The sequence below is a fragment of the Thermobia domestica genome, chromosome 7 (assembly GCF_964235325.1).
Source record: "Thermobia domestica chromosome 7, izTheDome1.hap1.1, whole genome shotgun sequence".
Classification (NCBI taxonomy): Eukaryota; Metazoa; Arthropoda; class Insecta; order Zygentoma; family Lepismatidae; genus Thermobia; species Thermobia domestica.
In genome coordinates, this window is record NC_137460.1 from 136,127,967 (window position 1) to 136,151,192 (window position 23,226).

At 34.7% G+C, this 23,226-nt stretch overlaps 1 protein-coding gene across 1 annotated transcript in view; it reads left to right on the forward strand.

Moving 5' to 3' along the window:
• The window catches only part of LOC145690410 (ATP-binding cassette subfamily G member 4-like), a 271,793-nt gene that overhangs the window by 200,916 nt on the left and 47,651 nt on the right, over nucleotides 1-23,226 (forward strand). Inside the window, exon 6 of the mRNA XM_081765255.1 lies at nucleotides 16,757-16,903. Coding sequence (XP_081621381.1) covers nucleotides 16,757-16,903 — 147 coding nt within the window. The remainder of the gene's footprint in view (nucleotides 1-16,756; nucleotides 16,904-23,226) is intronic.

Here is a 23,226-nt window from a genome sequence, read left to right on the forward strand (position 1 = left end):
AGCTGGCAACACTGCTGATACCTCTCGCCCACATTTTCGCCAATCCCAAGAGTTTCATCTAATACATGGCTCAAGTAGCATTTTCATTGGCTAAATTGAATCATAACGTACTCACGTACCGATGACATCACGAAGTTTCAAGTTCAACCTACTGTCCTATGCTTGTTGATTTTGTTTCTTTCTCCTTCTGTGTGTGTGTGCGTGTGTGTGTGTGAGGGAGAGAGAGAGAGAGAGAGAGAGAGAGAGAGAGAGAAAGAAAGAAAGAAAGAAAGAAAGAGATAGGAGATTATTAATGCCATTAAATGTTAAATACAAAAGAAATCTTTAAGTTTTACGTCCCACGCATATGCAGGCTAGGCTAAAGGAAACGGTGACGAGGAATGAAGGAAATTGTGGAATGAAGAAGGTGGGAGGAAACGGGGAAACCCCGAGAAAACCCAAGCACACGGTATTTGTCCACCACAAAGTTTACTTGACGCGAGCTGGGATCGAACCAAGGACCCATGCACCATAGAAGAATGCTCTACCATTGAGCCACCGGGGCTCCAAATGTTAAATACAAAGCATAATAATTCTTGATTTATATTCACTTTCTAGGCGGTACAAATATATTTTTCTTAAATAAGCACACACCCAGAAATTTTTGTTGCGAGGAGTCCAAAATAATAACCTACTATAAGTCACTACGTTTATGTAGTATTGAACGGGTATTATTCCGTACCCGTTATTGTAAAATATTTCCACCTATATTGTCAGAGAAAAAAACGATAGAACTAGATTGTTTTTATAAGAGAAAGAGCACAGATGAAGTGTAAGATCAAATTTTCATGCTATTAATCATTTTCCACGTAAACAAGTACGGTTTTACTGAGAAAGTTTACAAATGTACGTTAGGAAGTTTGGGGAGTCCAGATCCTGTGGAGTCCCCGTGCGTGTGCACCTGTCCTTAAAATAAGTCTTTGTCCAAATAAGATTTTAAAAAACCCACTACAGATGAGTTTTATTACTGTCTACAATTTTAACATTTTTATTAGATCACTTATTGGTGCTCACAATGAACACACTTTGTAATGCAACACCTTGTTTCGATACATACAAAACCATTCAAATAATTTGACAGTGCCAATTGTGAACGTCTTCGACTTGTTACATTTACCATAGAAGTGCAAAAAATATTTTTCAATGTTTTCTTTTTCGGATTACACGCTCCAAAATGAAATATATCAGTTTAACATCCCAAAATTATGCCCTTTAGAATAAGGGAAACGGATGATTAAGGCAAGTTAATGATAATGGAAGAATTGACGAAATGAAACTGTGGGAGGGAACGGGAGTACTCCGAGAAAACCAACGGATACGGTGTTGTCCACCACAAACTTACTTAGCCGGGGACTATTACACTCCAGTTTGTCTTCACGTGCATCCAAAAAGTACCAAGTCTTCACGTGCATCCAAGTAGTCTATCATTATGCTAACCGAGTATGGCTTATCATTTAGAAGTATCTTGCGAGAAATAGCGTTGTTACATCTTTATAGATAAGCCATACTCGGTGCAATTGCGCCACAAATGCCCAGCAAACTGTGCTAGCTGGTCACTATTAGCTAACTTTATTCATGTTCGTATAAGAGCACCAACTGGCGCAGGCAATGCCAATTGCATTGCATTGCATTGCATGTTAGTCTCGTGTCCCTTTCAACACCAAGATTATATCGAGACATGCATCTACTGTTTAACATGAAATCCGAACCACATGAGATTCTGCCAGGAATCAAATCCTGTTCGCCGCGCCGGGTCAAAGACGCGTACGCTAATGATTTAGTCACGAGGGAGCTCGAGATAATGTAAAGTTATTCTGTTTTCTTTTCCCTTAGAATGAATATACTTGGGTCAACTTTACATCGAAAGCTCCATTTGATACCCTTATGCTTGGACTTGAAATCACTAATTCCAGGGGCACATCTTCTGGAGGGGGCATGAAGATCGAGCAAGGGGATCGCAAGCAAACGACAGAAATAAACTGTAAAATTATCAGTAAGGCGTTACGTGCTTGACATTTTGTCTTTCTTATTCATTTTGAGGATTTTTACGTGATTGAAAAGTTAATAAATAAAGACTGATGAAAATACGTTATGTTATTTGAGGTTCAACCTCCCGTTCAGCAGCGAAGCTATTTAAGACGTGGACCAACAGCTTAACGTGGAATTCGATCAACATTAGCTCCACCGGACAGCAAACTCCTTTCTCCTTCGTCGAAGAGGCAGATGCTAACCATATAGTCACGAGGGAGCTACAGTTAAATTTATTATTATTATTATTATTATTATTATTATTATTATTATTATTATTATTATTATTATTATTATTATTATTGCTGATATTTTATGATTTGATATTTCAATGCTGAATCTGAAAGCGCTGATGAATCAGACAAAAACACATATGATCAATGAACGAGAGGGAGATGGGCGTGAAGTATGCAGGGTTTCAGAGCCTGACATACTAAAAGTAATACAAAATTTACATTTTTCTTTTGCTTGTTTTTCATAAGTGAAAGGAGATAATGTAATGCAACTTACCACAATCACAAATAATGTTATTCGACAACAGAAAATATGAATCTGAAGAATTTTCAATTTTGCCATCCATAGAAATTACAGTGTTGCCAGAATAACATTTCCCCCAAAATCTAAGTTAAGGCAGCGACAAGAGGAACGAATTCAACTGTATGTGATTACGTATAATTTTGTTTTGATATCCTGTGAACTACTTTTTAAACAACATTATTATTTAATTTTAATAACTGTATGTTAAAACGACTTTGTTTATTACAAACTAAATGCAACTATTATTTAAAAAGCAATTCACAGGGTTTCACAACAACATGATACGTAATTTAGTGCAATTGAGTTGGTTCCTCTAGTCGCTGTCTTAATTTAGATTTTTGGGAGAAATGTTATTCTGGCAACACTGTAATTTCTATGGATGACAACACTGAAAATACTTTAGGTTCATATTTTTTGTTGTGGAATAACATTATCTATGATTATAGTAAGTTGCATTTCATTATCTCCTTTCACTTATGGAAAACAAGCAAAAGAAAAATGGTAAATTTTATATTATTTTCAATATATCAGGCTCTTAAACACAGGCACCACATAAACAATGGTGCGAACCAATGCTTTGCACTTTATCTATGTGAATCAAAATATCACTTAAACTTCATAACCTACCGCGCGTCCCTCTTGATTCGCCCTGCCTTGGTGCTGGTTTGATGTATATTTGATTTGTGACTGTGCTTGTGTGTCGTTCCTTTTCCTCCTCCCCCTGGAAAAATTCCTACGAGCGTTCCTGCATACTTATTGGTGATAATTTTAACTCTATTTTCCTGACCCACCGAAAATAAAATATCTGCGTATCTTATTTATCGTTAGGAGTAACAACTAGAAAAAAACTATCCGTTTACATTTCTTATTAATATTTATGCGTGAAGGACATTGTATATGCAATAATAATAATAATAATAATAATAATAATAATAATAATAATAATAATAATAATAATAATAATAATAATAAAGAGAAGAATGTTACAAAAACTGGTTTTAATTTTTTTGGTTGGTGATAAGGAAATAATGAAATGAACCTGAAGTGAATTACCTAGGTAGTATAACGAGTTTAGCAAGAAAGAGAGAAAACTTGATTCTTAACCTTGATTTTGATTCATACTTCTATGGACCTATAAAAAATAGAAAAATACAAATATATTTTAACTATATGCAGAATTAATTTATTATTGAGAGCCCTAATACGAAGGAAAAAAAACTTTTTGTTACATATAGTGCACAAGATGTTCTTTTGACCAAGGCCATCCTGTTAGATACAGGTCATGTGACCAAAAGAACATTCGGACACTCCACTCACTTCACTGTTCACCTAGAAAAATAATACTTTTTGTAGTCGGTTATATATTTAATGCTTTATTTTTTTCTTTTCTGCATTTAATTTTTCACTGATTAACACTTCTGAAAAACAATGTGCAGATTTTTATATTTCTTCTTCAAATACATAATAATAAATGTTTTATTTGTTAATGTTTTACCTTAATATTAAGTGTATTTACTGTTAAGATCATTTTGAAAATTCGATTTGTGGGACCTAGAAACGGATTCATCCAGTTTATTATTATGTAAAGGGAAAATTATCTTGATACTCGAAATCCTTCGGGGGACTACGGTTGTTCAGTGGTAGAGCGTTCACCTTTGGTCCGTGAGTGCCTGGTTCGATCCCACCTCCCTCCAAGTCGAATTTGCGGTGGACAAAGATCGTCTACGTGGGTTTTCCAAGAGTTTTCCCGTTTTCTCCTACTTTATTCATTCAGCCATTTCATTCATTCTCATTATCAGCGCCTCCTTTATTCTCCATGGCACAATCGTGGGGACGTAAAACGGAAAAAAATTCTAACAACTTAGAACTCAAATGAGGTTTCTAAAACGGAGTAGGTTGTTATTCTAAGGTATCGTGCTATAAAGATTTTTCTAACCGACATAAGAAAAGGTGATTCTCAGTTTAACATTATGTACAGTATGTATGTATGTTTGCGATTATATCAAAAACTGATGTTCATATTTTGACATAGTTTCCACTAATCGAATAAGCAATTCGAAAAAAGGTTCTTACGTATAAAATATTTGAAAAATTTGAATAATTATTAAAGAAAATAATCTAATAATTCTTGTAACGTCTACTGAAAAAATCGTATCCTAAAATATGCGGCAACCAGATAATCAACAAAATAAGGTAGGTTGCATATAATGAAGGAATTAAGACTATCTTTGTGAACAGCTTTCTCCAGATGCTTTAACACTTGTTTGGTGATGGATGTTTCGGTCATTGGCGATACCATGACTTCTCACAGGCAGTCTTGCTTCACTTTTGCCAGAACGTCATTCGGTTATTCTGTGATTGGTCATTCACTGCAAGATGCACCTTGGACATCGAAAGTGGAAAAATTAAACAAAAGAAAAATAATAAAACACAAAAGCACACCGGAGCCGCAGTGGCTCAGTGGTTGAGAATTCACCTCTGGTGCTTGGAGTCCCGGGTTCGATCCCATCCCCCGCTAAGTGAACTTTCTGATGGACAAACGCCGTGTGTGTGGGTTTCCTCGGAGTTCTTCCGTTTCCTCCCACTTTCTTCATCCCACCATTTCATTCATTACTCATAATCACCGTCTCCTTTACCCTAACCGGCATAGCCGTGGGACGTAAAACTCAAAGATTTCATTTTCATTTCAAAAGCATACCAAAAAGCAGAGTATAAAAACATCTCAAAACAAACATAACTAACTTTAACAACGCAATAGAAAGCAGAAAATGAAGGTTTTCTTAAAAAAAAAAAAAAAAAAAAAAAACATTTTACCAACTTTAGAAAACGCACCAAAAAAGGCAGAAAATAATAAAAGCATTACTAAATAAAAAATAATAATAACAAAGGACTTAAAAACAGAAAATAATTTATTACTATTCTTTAAAAAAATGTTTGAAGTCATATCGAGAAAAATATATTAATACCTAAGAAAAATTACCATCGTAATAAATTTAACGTTAAGCATTAACTTGTTTGGCTTGGCACAACTTAAAAAAATATATATATGAATAATGGTTGTGAATTATATTTTCTATTTTTAGTGCATTTGTTATTTTCTGCTTTTTGTTGCGATTTTCGAAGTTGGATCATATATATCATATATATGATCCGACTTCGAAAATCGCAATAAAAAGCAGAAAATAACAAATGCACTAAAAATAGAAAATATATAATATGTAATATTCTGTAATATTCTGTAGATATAATCTATCAGAAAAAGTTTTATCTATTTTCTGAAAAATATAAATTGATATTTGGAATGGGATATGTGTGAGATAAGAATGAATGCTTAAGTAAATTTAGAATCTCACGTGTGTCTGGGAATATGTAGACCCTACAGCGCGTGCCCATCCTGAAAAAAAAATATAAAAAATACAGACTCTACTGATTAGAACGATAACTACAGAGATGGTGTCTAAACTATTTATTGAGTCGCTGAATTGGATATAACAAGAATGCTATTACACACCGAAAGAAGGAAGGAAAATATCAAACAACACGGAATAATTGAGAACCTTTATTGAAATTGAATATAAACATCTCTGTATCGACGTATAAGACGTTCTTTCGACTAATTCTCAAAGAAACACCGACACACACGATACAAGAATGAGAAACCGGGTTGTTGCAAATTGATAATGTTGCTGGTAATGCAGTTTTAACTAATACACACTTTTTTTTACTGATCGAGTACAGGGCTTATAAAGCAAAGAAAGGAGTGGTTCTTGAAAAATAAATATTGGGCATACAGTGTACCTCGTTTTGAAGTCCAAATATACACAAAAAAACAAAACACATTAAGAAGTTGTTTCCAAGGGCATGTTATAAAATCCTAGTACTCTATATTGTAAAATCTCGTATTGTTATATAATTCAAAGAGGAAATAGAGATTAAAGATAAAACAGGAAAAGATGGAACAATTTGTATTAATCTCACTTTAGTCTCTGATCCCTTCTTTCATCCACATTTCCGAGAAGAATGATTACACAGATGCGGCATATAAGTTCATGTGTGGTCATTTTGGACATATTTCAATGAAAATGAAATTTTTCAGTTTAACCTCCCTCGAATATGCCCTTTAGTCTAAGGGAGTCAGATGATTAAGGCAAGTGAATGATTATAGATGAATTAGTGGAATAAGAATGTGGGAGGATACGGGCTTACCCCGAGAAAACTCACGCACACAATGTTGTCCACCACAAACTTATTTGGCCGGGACCGAACCAGGGACACCAGGTAAGCGCTCTACCATTGAGCCACCTTGCTCAACAATTCAATTCGCTTCGATCATTCTACTTCGTTCCGTCCACAGCTTCAACATGATAGTGAAGAAGTCTGAGAAGCAGTCACCAGGATATTAATTATAAAACTAGGGAAAAGAATAACTATCATTGCATTGTTTGATATAAGTATGACGACTTCGATATCAATTAGCATTCACATATGTTATGTAGTATTTGTATGTTTCTTCTTTTGTATTTTATTTGGGTATTGAGAATATTAATCAATTTCAGTATACATACATTATTCTTATTTATTATTGGTCATTTTCTTTTATTCTACCATCTGTCACATCTCAATGAAAGTGCCATAAATCATTGTGGGTACAAGTCCCCTTGCGACTGGCAACTCATCATAAACACACTATGCTACCGACTTTAACCGAAGCCCGGTGAGTACATGCTTAGAATTGGCTTTATAACTTAATGTGACATTTTCTTATATATATATATATATATATATACAGTGGACTCTTTTTAATTCGAAGTCCAAGGGGACACGAAAAAACTTCGAATTATCCAAAATTCGAATTATCCAACAACATTCATTTTCACATATATAACAACAAAGAAACCAAAGTACTGTGCATCAAAAACATATTCATATGGTGCAGACTTTACCTTTAAAGCAGCTTATTATTTGCGTGATCGAATACCGCAAACTAACAAACGACATTGACTCCACATAATTTAAACTACGTGTACAATGGAAAATATATTTACGTACAACACTACAACATACATTGAATAGCCCTAACAATTAAACACTAGTAACAATTTGAATATTCTGTTCTCACTTTAAAGAAGTCGTAAACCTCATTTGCTTAAATTTGATTGTTTTTGTACGGTCAATAAATCTTGAATTTGATGTATTGCGTGGAATACGATATTAATAACATTTGGTTGACTTTATCAATAATTCATCTTAAATTTTCAAGCAATTCTGAAACAAGATGAGATTGGCACACGTTCTCTATCTTTACTTCTTACCAACTCACCTTAATCTTTATGATTACATAAATTTTCTATTTATCTTTTGTATTACTCTTCCCTATGGCTGCATCTGGATAACTGAAAACACGTTAAAACTGTATTTCTCTCTTTACATCTGTCCAATATTAAAAATTTTCAACTGTATTTACTTCGAATTATCCAAAACATAGGTTGAAAAGTTCGATTTATCCGCGATTTTTTACTATTGTTTTCAATACAATTTTCAAGGGGAATGGACTTGTATTCGAATTATCCAATATTTCGAATTATCCAAGTTCGAATTAACGAGACTCCACTGTATATATATATATACAGGGTTTTCATAAAGTATGGACGGATTTAATTCGCTTATAATTTACATAAAAATGCTCATATTCAAATCAAATAAAGTGCAAACGGTAGCGGAAGGATTAAATTTTTATCTGTAACCTGCACCAGCTCAGTTCATTCACCGCCACACCCCCAACTGGGCGCCATTTACGTCCACACATTTGCGTAGGCGGCGCTGGAATCCACTCACAGCGTTCCGCGTGTTTGATCCGAAATGCCAGCCACAGACGCCCTGATTTTGTCCTTTAAGTTCTCCAAACCACTTGGCTTCTTTGCATAAACTTCCGTTTTCACATGACCCCAAAGCCAGAAGTCGCAGGGGGTAAGGTCGGATGATCTTGGCGGCCAAGCGATCGGACCACCGCGGCCAATCCATCGGTTAGGGAATTTCTCGTCAAGGAACTGTCTCACCTTGATTGCATAGTGAGGGAGTGCCCCGTCCTGTTGGAACACGATGTCGTTCTGGACACACACACCAATACAGCTTACAACTTACTTTTAACAGTCAACATTGAAACAACAATGAAAACAACAATGGATGGAATTTGGTAAGAAACTGACCCTTGCCCTCCCTCTCAACGTCTTCAGAGTTGCCGCTTATCTAACAGTGTTGCCAACTAAAAATTTAATCCTTCCGCTACCGTTTGCACTTTATTTGATTTCATTATGAGCATTTTTATGAAACTATAAGCAAATTAAATCCGTCCAGACTTTATGAAAACCCTGTATATATCTGTATATATATATATATATATATATATATATATATATATATATATATAGGGCCGGATCCAAGATTTTCTGACGGGGGGGGGGTGCACCGTTAACTACCAGTACATTTGAATAAAATTTAAAATTCTGAAATGCCTTGAGGCATCTGTGGTGTATATAGGAACTGACTTAAACTATTGCTTTTGCAAAAATCCGCTTTCTTTTAAGCCCGGAACGGAAACATGACATGAAATTTTCGGAAGGCATTGCTATTTTCACTGCCAGCTTTTCACTTTAGATAGTGTATATTCACAACAGAGGGGGGGGGGTGCACGTGCTCCGGTGCACCCCCCTAAATCCGGCCGATATATATATATATATATATATATATATATATATATATATATATATATATATATATATATATATAATATATATTACAAGTCAAGCCATTCTCAACTTTCTGCCACCGATAGAGTTATTCAAATAAGTTAAATTTAGCTCACAATAAAGTTTAATTGGCAAACCTGCTCGCGATCGTGTCACTACTTGAGATTATACTATTATTTCGAAAACTGAGCATCACGCAAACCAAGGTAAATACGTATACAGCTGTTAAAGATTGTGGTTGCCAGTACAGTTATACAGGCAATTTAGTCAAAATGACTCTCAGAGGCATTGTTTGCTATATTCTTTCATAATGGCTCAACATTATTTTTTGTGGTAGCCATTTTTCCTCGAAGTTCATAGACCTGAAGAAATGAACACATGCAATTGCACTTTGAGAAACTGACGTACAAGAAAGAATGAACTGTCGTCATCAAGGTGAGAACATTGAACTATGAACGTAACCGACGATAATATGTTTTCCTCTTTGGGCTTGACCCTTCAGAAGAAAATGGGTAGTAAAGTTAATGGGAGTGGAGGTGGAGTAAGTACTAATACATAAATGCCATAACAGGAGGCTACTAGAAAAAAAAATTGCAGTACATTCGTATTTCATGCATTGTTCTTCATCTAAGACTGAGCTACGTTCAGAATCTTTTATTTTATTTATTTACTGGAATTTACTTTCGAGTAACAATAGGATAGAATAAAGTTAGGTGATCGTGTAAAAAGAAATCGAATTTGACACTTCAACGTATTTACATGTTTCAATGCACTCACATGCCGAAAATAAAAAAGTAATTTTTAAATGTCTGTCTGTCTACCCTGATGTACGTACGTGTACACTCACCCTAAGGCAACATAATTCAACGAATCCGGACCGAATTTTCAACTTAAGTTTTTTTTTTCACAGAAGACACTCCAGTTTTTGTTTTCTTTTTAAAATTCTTCTTCCCCACCAAAATAAGAGTAATTTATTGGATGGTGAAAATCAAAATTTGCTGTTATCTTGAAAATACTCCAAAAATCTGAAGCATCATAAATCAACAAAAACAAGGGATTTTAAATCTTCCAATTTCATATCTTTTCAGGATTTTTGTATATATCTTAAAACGGAAAATTCATATGTTTCATATCTTATTGAAGGAAAAGTTAAAATCCGAAACTTCACTTCTGCGCAATCTTCTTTCTAGTTAAAATATAATAGTTTACTCTTAGGATATTATTATTATTATTATTATTATTATTATTATTATTATTATTATTATTAGTAGTAGTAGTAGTAGTAGTAGTAGTAGTAGTAGTAGTAGTAGTAGTAGTAGTAGTTGTTGTTGTTGTAGTTGTTGTTGTTGTTGTTGTTGTTATTATTATTATTATTATTATTATTATTATTATTATTATTATTATTATTATTATTATTATTATTATTATTATTATTAACAACGAGAATCCGAACCATGTGAATTCCCACTGTTAATAGAACTTGTTTCTTTTTTTAAGTAGAATACTAAACTCGAACCTCAGATGTTGCAGTTACTGAAACGTAATAATATTGTATACACGTGTTTTCCTGTTTCTTCAACAGAATGTGTTTATAATCACGAAAGAAATTGCCAGCCAACTTGCATTTTTGGCAAAATTTATAAAGACAGGCAAACAAGTACTTTTGACAGTTACGTAAAACAGGTAGATCTTCCTACCACATGGTTTAAAAAAAAATTAGTGAAAGCTGCTTAAAAATTATCACACACATCTTTCGTAATAAAAAAATGCGTTTTCTACTTGTGTTAGAAGAAACTGAATTACAGAGTCTGACAAGAAACTATTAATTTTTAAGATTGTATAAATCTTGACCCTCGATCCCAAAGAAGGATTCTCGCTTCAATGCCCACTTCTTATTAATTGAATGTCCTTCATGGTTTTCAGTTCCCGTACCTTTGGATCAACTTAAAGAAACTGGCAACGTATAATTCTTTACTTGGATATTATTTGGGCTAACAAAGGCCATGTTACATTTTATTTTGGTCTACGTAATTTTAGCGAAATAAATACTGCTTTTCCACAATATAATTACTACTCTTGAATATTTTATATACTGCATATTCAAGAGTTTCCTTTATTGTCATTCCATTTTTATTTTATTATTTTTTCTGAGTTTCAACATATTTTAAATTTGTTACATTCACATGATTATCCCTCGTTCCGTTTGCTACAGTATCGTCCGGTTTTCCGGAAATTACCGAATATCTGACCGATATAAAAATATATGTAGCACACGTGACATCAGCATGAGCCATTAACTCAAATTAGAAATCGATCTTAGGATTAAACTAGATTAATGGTGTCATTGAATCTCGTCTAACAGCTTCTGGGAGATCCGGGTTCGATTCCCGGCGAGAGCTCATGTGGTTCGGATTCCACGTTAAGCAGTAGGTCCCGTCTCATATAGCCTCGCTGTTGAAAGGGACGTTAAACTCAAAATCAACTCAATCAACTCGCCTAACAGCTTATTAACCACTGGTGCTCACCCTATATGTACTATATATATATATATATATATATATATATATATATATATATATATATATATATATATATATATATATATATATATATATATAGAGAGAGAGAGAGAGAGAGAGAGAGAGAGAGAGATTTAGTATTTAAATTTCTAAGCTTTCGGCATAGAAGGCCATTTAGCCCGTCGCGTTTGAGGGATGACGCCCCTCGGCAAGCACACTATCCGGAGAAAGGAAAGGAAGAAAGGATTGGGGAAGGAAGGAAGCGGCCTAGGACCTATAAATTAGGTACAACCTCGGCATTTGCCTGGTGTAAATGAGAAAAACTCAGGTAAACCTCATTCAGGGTAGCTATCCTGAAAGAGTATTTTACACTTTGCGATCGAGTGCCCCCACCAGGAATCCAACCCGGGACCGCTTGCACCGAAGTCGAGAGCGTTAGCGACTGCGCTAAAATAGATAGATAGAGCTGGAAAACTTTGTCATTCTACAGATTGCCTAAGATATATCTGGTTTTAAACGTGTTCACATGGAACTTTTTATTATGTGCAGCATCCATAATGCCGTCAAGAAACTGTGAATTGTCATTACGCAACCCATGATTTTGATCCCACATAGATTTGCATACTAAACTTAATACAATATTGAAATAAAATAAATTACAGATAATAAACAAATTAATTAAAATAAATAATACAAAACCGTTTTTACCTATAACTATTATAACTTTAAACCAGTACTGGCATACCCTAGATTGTAATACTATAAAATGCGCATATATTTGCATATCAAATATATAGAGGCAGTCGACAAAATAATGTAAACAGGAGGAACCACGAAGTATGCCATTGCATTACATTAAGAAAAATCCGTTTTACGGACAGCGGTATATTGTACAAATATACGGTATCCTTATGATTATTACGGAAGTTTTTACGGAACATACATAAGCCATATCCTACATACATACTGCCCTTTTCCCCGCTTAGATGTTAAATCATACCGCTGCAGAATGTCTGGCATCTAACAGTCTTCCGTATATTACATATGTCAACTATATGGTATATACGTCTATCTGCATGTGAGGTCCTGATCGCCTATGTGAAGTTCTGTCTTTCGTACGGAAAGTACTTTATTCGGAACACCTATACAAAAAGTACGTATAAAACATAGATTTTCAGTTATACGCTTACTACAGGATGTTACATAAGGTTGTACGTTGAGTCCAAAAACTACATGATTCACGCATGTAACCTACGTATTTATGTACACCACATACGTTTTTTTCTCAGTGTACAGAGATGCGAGTGAAGGTGTTTTTTTTTTTTTTTTTTGAGATGCTGAATCGAATAGAAAAACACTTCTTGTTACCTATTATCGTTTTTGTTCTATGGCAATCAACATTGAAAAACTGGAAGTGGTTCATTTCTACCACTTCCGGTTTCAATAGATGGTTAACATAGTAAATAAATGGAACCTATTGTTAGGACAGGACGCTCAGCTGGTTCCAAATACCGCTTTACGGTATGTCTTGCCGTTTTCTCTCTATGGACATTCGTATTGAAACTGGAAACAATTGTAATTTTCTGACACTTCCGGTTTCAGAAAACAGATGCAAGTAAACATAATCCGCCTTATGCAGAGTCGTTTTGACGTATGAATAGTGTCGTACTAAAGGCTTGACTAGTGCAGGAAGCATATGTTAGTCGAACTCTTTAGTATGGCACTAATCGCGCGTCAGAATGACTGTCCATAAGGCCCAGTATCTTTTCTTGGGGTAGTGAATCTATTACGAAATTTGTTTCTCGATGTCTCGTAACCAGTTTTGCTCTAATAAGACAGACGGACGGCTGTACAAGTGGACATAGCTTAGTTTGGAAGTATAAAAATTCACTCCAGTTTTCGTCTTTGGCCTTGATCAAGTTTAGCCTTCAGCGTTGACCAACCTCAGCCGAATTTGCAATCTCACTTACCATCTGCGTGTGTCATCAATAACCTTGAGACCACTGTTATTGCTTCTAAGTCGTTCTTAACATGTAAAGTTACACGCTGGTTTTGGTTCCCGGTGTTAACTATGTTCAATCTTTCTAGACTAATCTTACTTACAGATTTAACAAGACTTCTAAGAGTATTTAATAATAAGTATCGCTTCTATTCCAGATTATTTTTAATAATTTATTGGTTTTATCTTTGATTTTGGGCAAATTTGGCCTTTCGACTTGACATACTTTAAACAGACTCCTAACTAGAACATCAACCATCTCAATTTTTTTTAAAACATAGATACAACTTGATACAGTTTAAGATTAACACTCACCTATTATAGGACCCCTACGAATCCTATTCGGATTTTTATTGCTAGTATGATTTCGGAAATCAAACCCACTGCCTTCGACTGCCAGATACGAGTGAAGAGCTTAAGCTTTACATATATATTTGCATGTTATCCAAATTAGTTCTTTTCCCACAAAAAATCACCAAAATATATTATTATAATGACATGTAAGTAATTACTACATATATTAACTCTCAACTTACATTAGACATAAAAAATGTACACACACACATTTAATGTCATTTAGTGTTTTCTGTTTTTTAAAAAAGCTAAATTGAGGAAGTGAAACATTTTACTTTGTATGAAATGTATGTATAAATACGTCAATTGGAAATTTCAAATTTAATACTGATAACTATTTAAATACTACTAATACAAAGGAGATACTTGCGAGAAATATCTACAATCCTTCAATGTAGTCACTAGCGTTCTCAACAACTCATTGCGAGAGATGTGGGAGTCGTAATATTATCCCCGTACCAGCGTCTGTTCTGTTGACAGTTCCTGACCAGGCCTTCTTCCAGAAAATGTTCTCTACGGGTACAAAATTAAAATTGGAGTAGGCTACACTGGGATACTATTTTGGTATATTGGCAATAGCAATTTATTTACCCTTAGCTCCTGGGGGATCCTGAAAATTTACCTGGAAGAAGCTCTACTTCTCACGGAGCGGCCTATTTCGTGCAGAATCTCCGAAATAGTCCGAAAGCGAATACCACGAAGTGCATCTTTCATTTTTGGGATTAAATTATAATTACAGGGCTTAAGTCCAGTGCATATGGTGGATTAAAAACACGTCCCAACCCTAATGACCGAACAAACTAGCTATATACAAGAGGTAACAAAAGTTCGTGCAATCATTTAGAAGAAATCCACGCTGGAGAACTCTGACATCATGATCGTATTAGTCCTTCTCTACGTAGCCACCGTGCCTAGCGACACATTTTTGACATTGGTTCTTCACTTTCCGTAAACCCATTTTGTAAAAGTCTGCAGTTTTGCTTCGAAATCACAGTTAGATCTCTAAAATGAGGTCATCCCTACTGCCAAAATGGCGTCTTCTGACTGAATTTTTCATTTCTGGGAAGAGAAAGATGTCACTTGGTGCTAGATCCGGTGAGTATAAGAGTGGTCAATATTTCATATCCTAATTTCATTGCCTTCATCATGGATGCATGGGCAGAATTAGCTTGTGCATTGTCTGCCAACAGCAGTATCTCTTTTGTGACTAAGGCGTCTCTTCTTCAGTTTCTCTCGTAACTTAGTCAGGAGATGGGAATAATAGGTACTAATAATAGTTTGCCCCTGTGGTAGGCAATCTGTCATGATAACCCTTTCACAGCCCCAGAAAACGAAAAACAACCTTGGTGGCTGACGTCTGCACTCGTGCCTTTTTAGGGAGGAAGAGGAGGAATGTTTCCATTGTTTGCTCATTTCCATTATTTCTAGTGTCATAAAGACCTTTCATCCATTGTCATTAGTCTGTTGAAAAAGTCCTTTTAATCCATTGCACAGTGATGTAATATTTCTCGTGCAGTGTCCTCGCAATTTCTCTTCTGGAAATGTGTGAGCGGTCGTGGCACCCACCGTACTGATACTTTCTGAAAATGCAGCTGATTGTGAATGATATTCCAAGTAGTCCCATAACTCATACCTATTCTCACATATTTTCAATGGTTATACTTCTGTTTTCTCCATCAAGGCATCATCATCACTGAATGATGGTCTTCCAGATCTAGAGGCGTCCACGGTGATCATATGTCCAATTTGAAATTACCATTTCCACTTGGATACTCTCTCATAGGATGGACTTTCATCCCTATAGATTGCTTTCATCTCTTCGTGGATCTGCTTTGCTAGTTTCCCCTGAAGATGGACGAACTTAATGATGCTCCGTGACTCAAGTTTATGAATCATCACGCCTTCAATGATTTACCTGCAAAAAGGAAAGAAAGAATTGTTCTAACGAGTTCAGAATTTGCATAGTTAACATGCAAGGATCTAACTATAAAATACATGTCAGAGGGGGGTTCGTAGTTCGTCACCTTCTAGATAATTGAACGAATCTTTTGATACTTCCTCGTAATTACGAACGTAATATTTGACATACAGCTATGCAGTGGCGGATCCAGGGGGCGATCGCCCCCCCAGAGAATGAAACTTTCTTATATATATATATATATATATATATATATATATATATAATATATATAGGGTCTATATATATATATATATATATATATATATATATATATATATATATATAAAGAAAACCCATCCCAGAGTTTGAAGCTCTTAAAAGTAGCTCAAAGTAGCAGTATAACAACCTCCCCTCCCAGAAGTCGGTCCTGGATCCACCCCTGCAGCTATGGTGTAATTTTTGAGATTTATTTCGTAACTGCGGATTTTAAGTCGTGTATTGAATAACACAAAACATTATTGTACTATCATAAATAAGATATGTACCTAGGTACTTTTCTATTAGTTGATACAAACTGTTTCACTTAACATAGGTATTTTATTTTGATTATTGAAATTATTCTTATTTTTGACAGTTATTGAATGCACCCATGGAGACAACAGAAGCAACATAGAATCCTTATCGTCTTCAGTGGAAAATGGGAAGTTGTGTATTGAATTTTCTGCTGAAACAGGAACCTTGACACGAACAACAAACACAACAGCAAACAACAATAATGAATGTAAGTAACACCATGAGATGGGAAATAACTTAAACCTAATTGTTTCATTACGAAAAGTTTGCGTCATGTATGTGAATATTTCCTATTTGCTAAATATACACTATTGCGTCCTTAATGTCAAATGTAAACGTTTTCGTGACTTAGTATAACCAAGGTTTGAGAGACGTACTATTGCATGATGTTTTTGTATTATTATTATTATTGTGATATTGTATAGTCTCACTTGTAGGAAATCAGAAGCAGAATAGATATGACATACAAGGAGATCTATAATCAAAGGCCTTTTTAAACCTTTCGAACAACTGGTCGGAGACGGGTTATAGGACTTTTGTTACTTTGACTTCAAAATTGATGTTATTCGATTCTACACGTCTTACTTAGTCTACACACCAAATTTCAACTTGCACAAACGAAGGAAACCAAAGTTATGTAGGGTCAAATTTTTTGCCTAATGCTAAAGAAAATAAACAATATTACAGTTTTAGAACCTAGTTTGTGTAGTATTAATAGAGATGCAAAAAAAAAGCCGGCTTTTTTTGAATCGATGGTTTTTTCACATAAAAAGCCGGCTTTTTTGGAAAAAAACACGAGAATTTTGGAAATTTTGGCTTTTTTTAACTTCATGATTTTTCTATCTAAATAGCTTTCTTATAGTATATTCTATAGTTAGATAAGAATTCCATGACCTGAATGTGATATTTCGCTCTGAAATTCACCATCAAGATGGATGGAGCACATGTTTTACGAATTAAAGCTAACATGAAGAATGTAGTATTTGAGGGTAATTTTAGAGGCTATTTAACTTTATTTTAACTTTTGAGTTATCGACATCTTTTTTCTTCTCTAGTTTGTCATCCGTGTTTCATTTCTAAGAGCTTTTAGTACTCTAGCTTCTAGCGCAAAAGTTAAACTTGCCCGTTTTTCTATTTATCCGTCAAAGCGTACGTTTTTCAATATATCCGTCAAACCGTACTTCCACATTTCTGTTATACTGTAGCTGTGAAGTGATTTAGCAATAATTTTCCGGACACAACCTTGAATACCAATTTATACAAATAATCAGTAGCGGATTTAGAAAAGTACTTTAAGAGGGTTTTTTCTGATTGTTTCGTTTCCTAAAAAGTCCTAATTTTATTTGGGAAGTGCTTGAAGTTTATGAGTACAGGTATAACTAATATTTCGTTTCGTTTATATGTTTAGCAATAATCTTCCGGATACAACTTTAAAAATCATTTTATACTGAGAATCAGTGGCGGATTTAGAAAAGTATTTTGGGAAGGGTTTCTTACTAATGTTTAGTTTTTTTAAACATTCGTAATTTTTATTTGACGGGAGCTTAAAGTTTATGAGTAAAGGCATAAATAATAGATATTTCGTTTGTTGCAGACATTCCGTAACTTTGGGGAACGGGCTTCAGTCCGAAAGACCGCCCCCCTAACCTTCGCAAAACCGTCACTGCTGGTAATTAGTAATAATAACGATTTAAAAACAATAAAAAAGGAAGTCGCCCAACTCACAGTACAGGCACTATTTCTACATTCACAGATGGAATGAAGAAAAGCTTTGTCAGAATGGTCGAATGCTGGTTGAATCCCGGACTTCCCGATAGAAGCGCAAAAGCTAATCACTCAGTCATGTTTGTTGTGCACTTGTATTTAGCTTAACTTAAATATATTCCGTAGACTTTTTTTTGAGGGGGGGGGGGAGTTCCGTAATGATATGTTGAATCGCTCTTGTTAAAAATTCAGAAAACTTGAGGATTGGGTAAACTGTGATGGTGGTTCTATAAAACTTAACTGTAGAATTTCAAGAATATACAGAACCAAAAGCTCTAGATGTGCAGCCTTTAAGTGTATCATATAAATCTAAGTATTTCTCTTATGTTTTATTTTAATTTTATTTTGTTTCAAAAAGAGGGTATGGAATATTTTGAAGTAAAAATACTACATACTATTTTGCTAGTTATTTGTGTATTCTTTAAAAAGAAGTGTTTACTTTTAGGGTTGGCTGATTTACACCAACTTTTTTTTTTTTTTTAATAACTGGTTTAAACCACAAAAATAAAAAGAATGAAAAATGCGAATCGTGTGAACTTCATGGTAACGTTTCCAGATATCAAATCACCTGCAATAGTTTTATTTCCCTTTCACCTTTTAATCAAGGTGTCCCATGTTCAATTCTCGGTCGAACCACAATCCTTCTTTCATGCGTAACCCAAGTAGCGGTTCGGATGTCAGTTTAAGCGAAAGTCTTCTCCTTGATAACCTCGGTATTTCGTAAGGATGTTAAGCCTAAATATACGAAACAAACCAAATTGTATATTTCTACATGCCTAAGTGCGTGTTGTTTTATAAAGAAGCCAATATTGCTTAAATATATTAATAGAAATTGGCAAAATTTATCGATTGCCTACGCAGCTTCCAACATTAGCTTGGATTGGACTTTCAGAGATATGTACGTACTAAATTTGTAATTTAATACCTCAGTTTTAGCGTACTGATTATGGTACGTTGACCTTTAAATTTTACATGCAAAGCAATAACAGGATTTTCCCGTTATTGTCTTACATTTCAAGTAATGACGGGAATTTTCCCAGTGGCTAGGGCGGGAGATTCTCAACTTAAGAAATTTACTGACCGCACTTCTTTAAGCTTATGGGAGTTCTTCCGGCATAACCCCGCTGTTGCATAATAACATCAAGGCGAAACAAACTTATTCTATTTCTGTAAATATGTAACATAAATACATAAAGCAAAAAATCTAAGTCAAAAAAGCCTGGTTTAAACATCCCCCCAAAAACGGGTTTTTGGCATTTTCAAAAACAACCACGGTTCTTGCCAACTCTGCTTACTTTTGTATATAGGAGGTTAAAAAATTCTTATTATATACATTGGTTAATCCTGTGAAATTCATAATGTAAATATGTTGAAGAAAAATTGTTTGAAATAGTTTTTCGAAATTCATAGTTTATTTTCGATGTTTTATATTATTATCAGCATCAACCACTAATTAAATGATATTTTGTGTTATAGAGAAGCAATACAAAGTCTGTTTTATCAATTTAAAGCAGTATTTTGAAAAAAGCCCAAAATTTCCGAAGCAAAAAAGCAAAGCAGAAAAAACCGAGTTTTTTTTCAAAAAAGCCGGTTTTTTTCCGAGCCCTTGCATCTCTAAGTATTAACGATATAAAATACCTACACCATCTTTGAATTCAGTCCCATTCATTAATATGGACTAACTTGTGTGTATTTTCTTTTAAATGAAGGCGAAAATTTAATAACGTTGTTTTACTGATTCCTTCTTTAGATATAGTAACATGTCTTGTTAAATGCATATTTATAGATAGCTAATCTCATACTTTAAAACCCAATATATTCTTACTTTTCTTCAGTATACATCAGGACACAATTATTCGTTAATTTAATCTACACATTTTAACAAAAGATCCACCGTTGAAATATATTGTAAAAATAATTATCGAGGCATTTCTCTCCTGTCAACATCCTATAAAATCCTCTCAAACATCCTATTAGCAAGATTGATCCATACCCAGATGAGATTATTGGACATTATCAGTGCGGATTTAGGCGAAATCGATCAACTATCGACCAGATATTTACTATTCGACAAATATTCGGAAATAAATTGGAATACAATATCCCAGTATATTAATTATTTATTAATTTTAGAAAGGCCTACAACTCGGTTAGGAGGAAAACATTGTACGAAAGACTTGTATACCAATACACGATCTCTCCTCATACCTATTCCGTCTATCAATACAATACTTGGTACACACATTTCTTATCTCCTATACTATTTTTTGAGATACATTTGGATTGTGTGCTTTTACTCGGGGCCATTCCAGAGAGGTCCAAAGTTGATGGGAAGGATTTCTGGAGGAAGTTTCCCCGATATTCTTCCAATTTTCCCTGTTCAGTTACGTTAGGGGCTCCAATACATAGCACCTATGGAAAGCTTGTTTCGTGCTGAAGAGAAGGAACTATAAACCATGACTCTCCAACGAACAGTGTTGATGCAATAGCTATTTCACTGCGAGTCTACGATTTTCTTTATACTAACAGGGTTAATGGGCCCCAGGGACTTACTCCGTTGCCCATGACATCTAACTTTTTGTGCATGAACGTATCTTTGTTATGTTTATCGAAGGGACTAGGTTTGATTAGGAAGTCCCGTTGATAGTTTCATGTCCTTTCCTGCCAGTATAAAAGTATTTTGTTTGAAATAGCACCATATACAAATGTGCACAGATTTAAAATGCACTGTTATCACTAAAATAACAGTAAAATATAGCGGTACAGTGTTGCACACTGTTGGAGCTACGTGTGCTGAAAATCTGATATGTGGCAACAAAGGGTAATAAAGGAATCTGGGTCTCATATTATGAATTTAATTGAAATGCAGAATAACACCGATAGTATAACATAGCAAAATGTCAGCGGTGTAACAAAATATTCATGCATTTGAAAAACGAAGTTGAGTGATGCCATTTTTACGTCCTGTGTCAGCACCGAAGCTATATAGGACGGACCTACAGCGTAAAGTGGGATCGGAACCACTATGAAAGACAAAGATGACAGTGAAATGCAAGCTCCACCTACAACAAAAACCTGCATGTCCGATTGGAAATCGCGATCCCTAATAAGGCGGTAGCCTAGTCTTCTAGACTACAAGGCTATCCAGGTCGATTAAAAACGATATAAGGTAATAACAAAATAATTATATTTCCAATGTGAATATGGTAATATTGCAGTTACAGTAACATAATCATATGATATGTAGGAGAGGAAGTAAAAGAATATCACTTAATACGAAAGACATAAACCAAGAAAATACTCTACCAAATCTGGATGAAATAATCTGGAAAAGCAGTTTACAGAATTAGAAAACACGAGTTTCTTTCCTCGCGTGTAACATTTTGTTTTCGCGAGTTGCCTGCTTATTCACCGGAGCTACAGAAGTATAATGCGAAATCCTCTTCGTCTTTTTTCTAATGCATTCCTTTATTACCATCTGTCGCCACATATCAGACTTCTCCATTGAACATTTTCGGCATATATAGCTCCAACAGTGTGTAACACTGTACCACTACACTTCATTGTTATGTATATTGATATTAGTGCATTTAAATCTGTGCACATTTGTGTATGGTGCTATTTCAAAGACAATACTTTTACTGAGTTGGCAACACTGCTTCATCTGCGGAAACACTGTGGTTTTCGATACGGTATTTTGTTCTCATTATATTGTGCACCTTTCGGTTTGATTGCTCTAACGATTTTCAAGATATTTATTTTAAACGTACATAATTCCATGATATAAGTTTTTTGGATATTCAAATGTTGAAGCCCAGTAGATCCTATCCTTCTGGTCCATACCACCTTAAATTTTCCTCATTTTCATTTCTTATGATGCTTTATCAAATGTGTTATGTGGCAATCAAATTTGAGCGACGACTTGTGGGACCTTCCCTTGTGAGGAAAGAACGTAGATTGATAGTATTTGAGAAAAAAGTGTGAAACGAATATTCGAACCTAAGAGGAACGAGAGGGGGGAATTGTGAAAACTTCATAACAAGGAACTGCATAGTTTATACTTTACCAAACATTGTCAAGGTCGTCAACTCTAGGAGGCTCAAGTGGATAGCTCATGCAGCCAGAATGGAAGAAAGCAAGAACGCTTTCAAAGTTTTAACTGGAAATTGAATTGGAAAACGACCATTAGGAAGACCTAGGCGCAGATGGGAGGACATAAGATAGATTTCGCAGAAATAGGAATATAAAGTAGAAACTGGATCCAGTTGGGTAAGGAGAGAAGTCAGTGGTTCCATAGGGCATAGAATTAGTTAATATTGGAAGTAGTCGGGGAAAAAGGGGTATATTGAAGAACATTTCGAAAAGATGAGGCAGAATGATTGGACGTATAATGAGGCACGGAGGGATCGTGTTAGTAGCTACAGAGAGGATATCAGAAGGAAAAAATATGTAGAGGAAAGCCACGATTGCAATATACGGACAAATAATACAAAATATGAGAAAGAAGAAACTACAAAGAAAAGAAAAGGTGGCCTAGGATAGGGAAAAGAGAAAAGCTGTGTCAAATCAATCGAGAGATTACTGACCTGAGATGATTATGAATTAAAAATAATACCATAACTGGCTATTGTTTGGTTTCTCTGGTTACAAAGTAATTTGACAATTTTCATGTTATTTCAATCTTGTTTATAATTAAAGTAGGTCCTAGAAGGAACAATTATTGTGTCCTTACTTGTGGTTATATTTGAACATTTTAAAAATGATTTT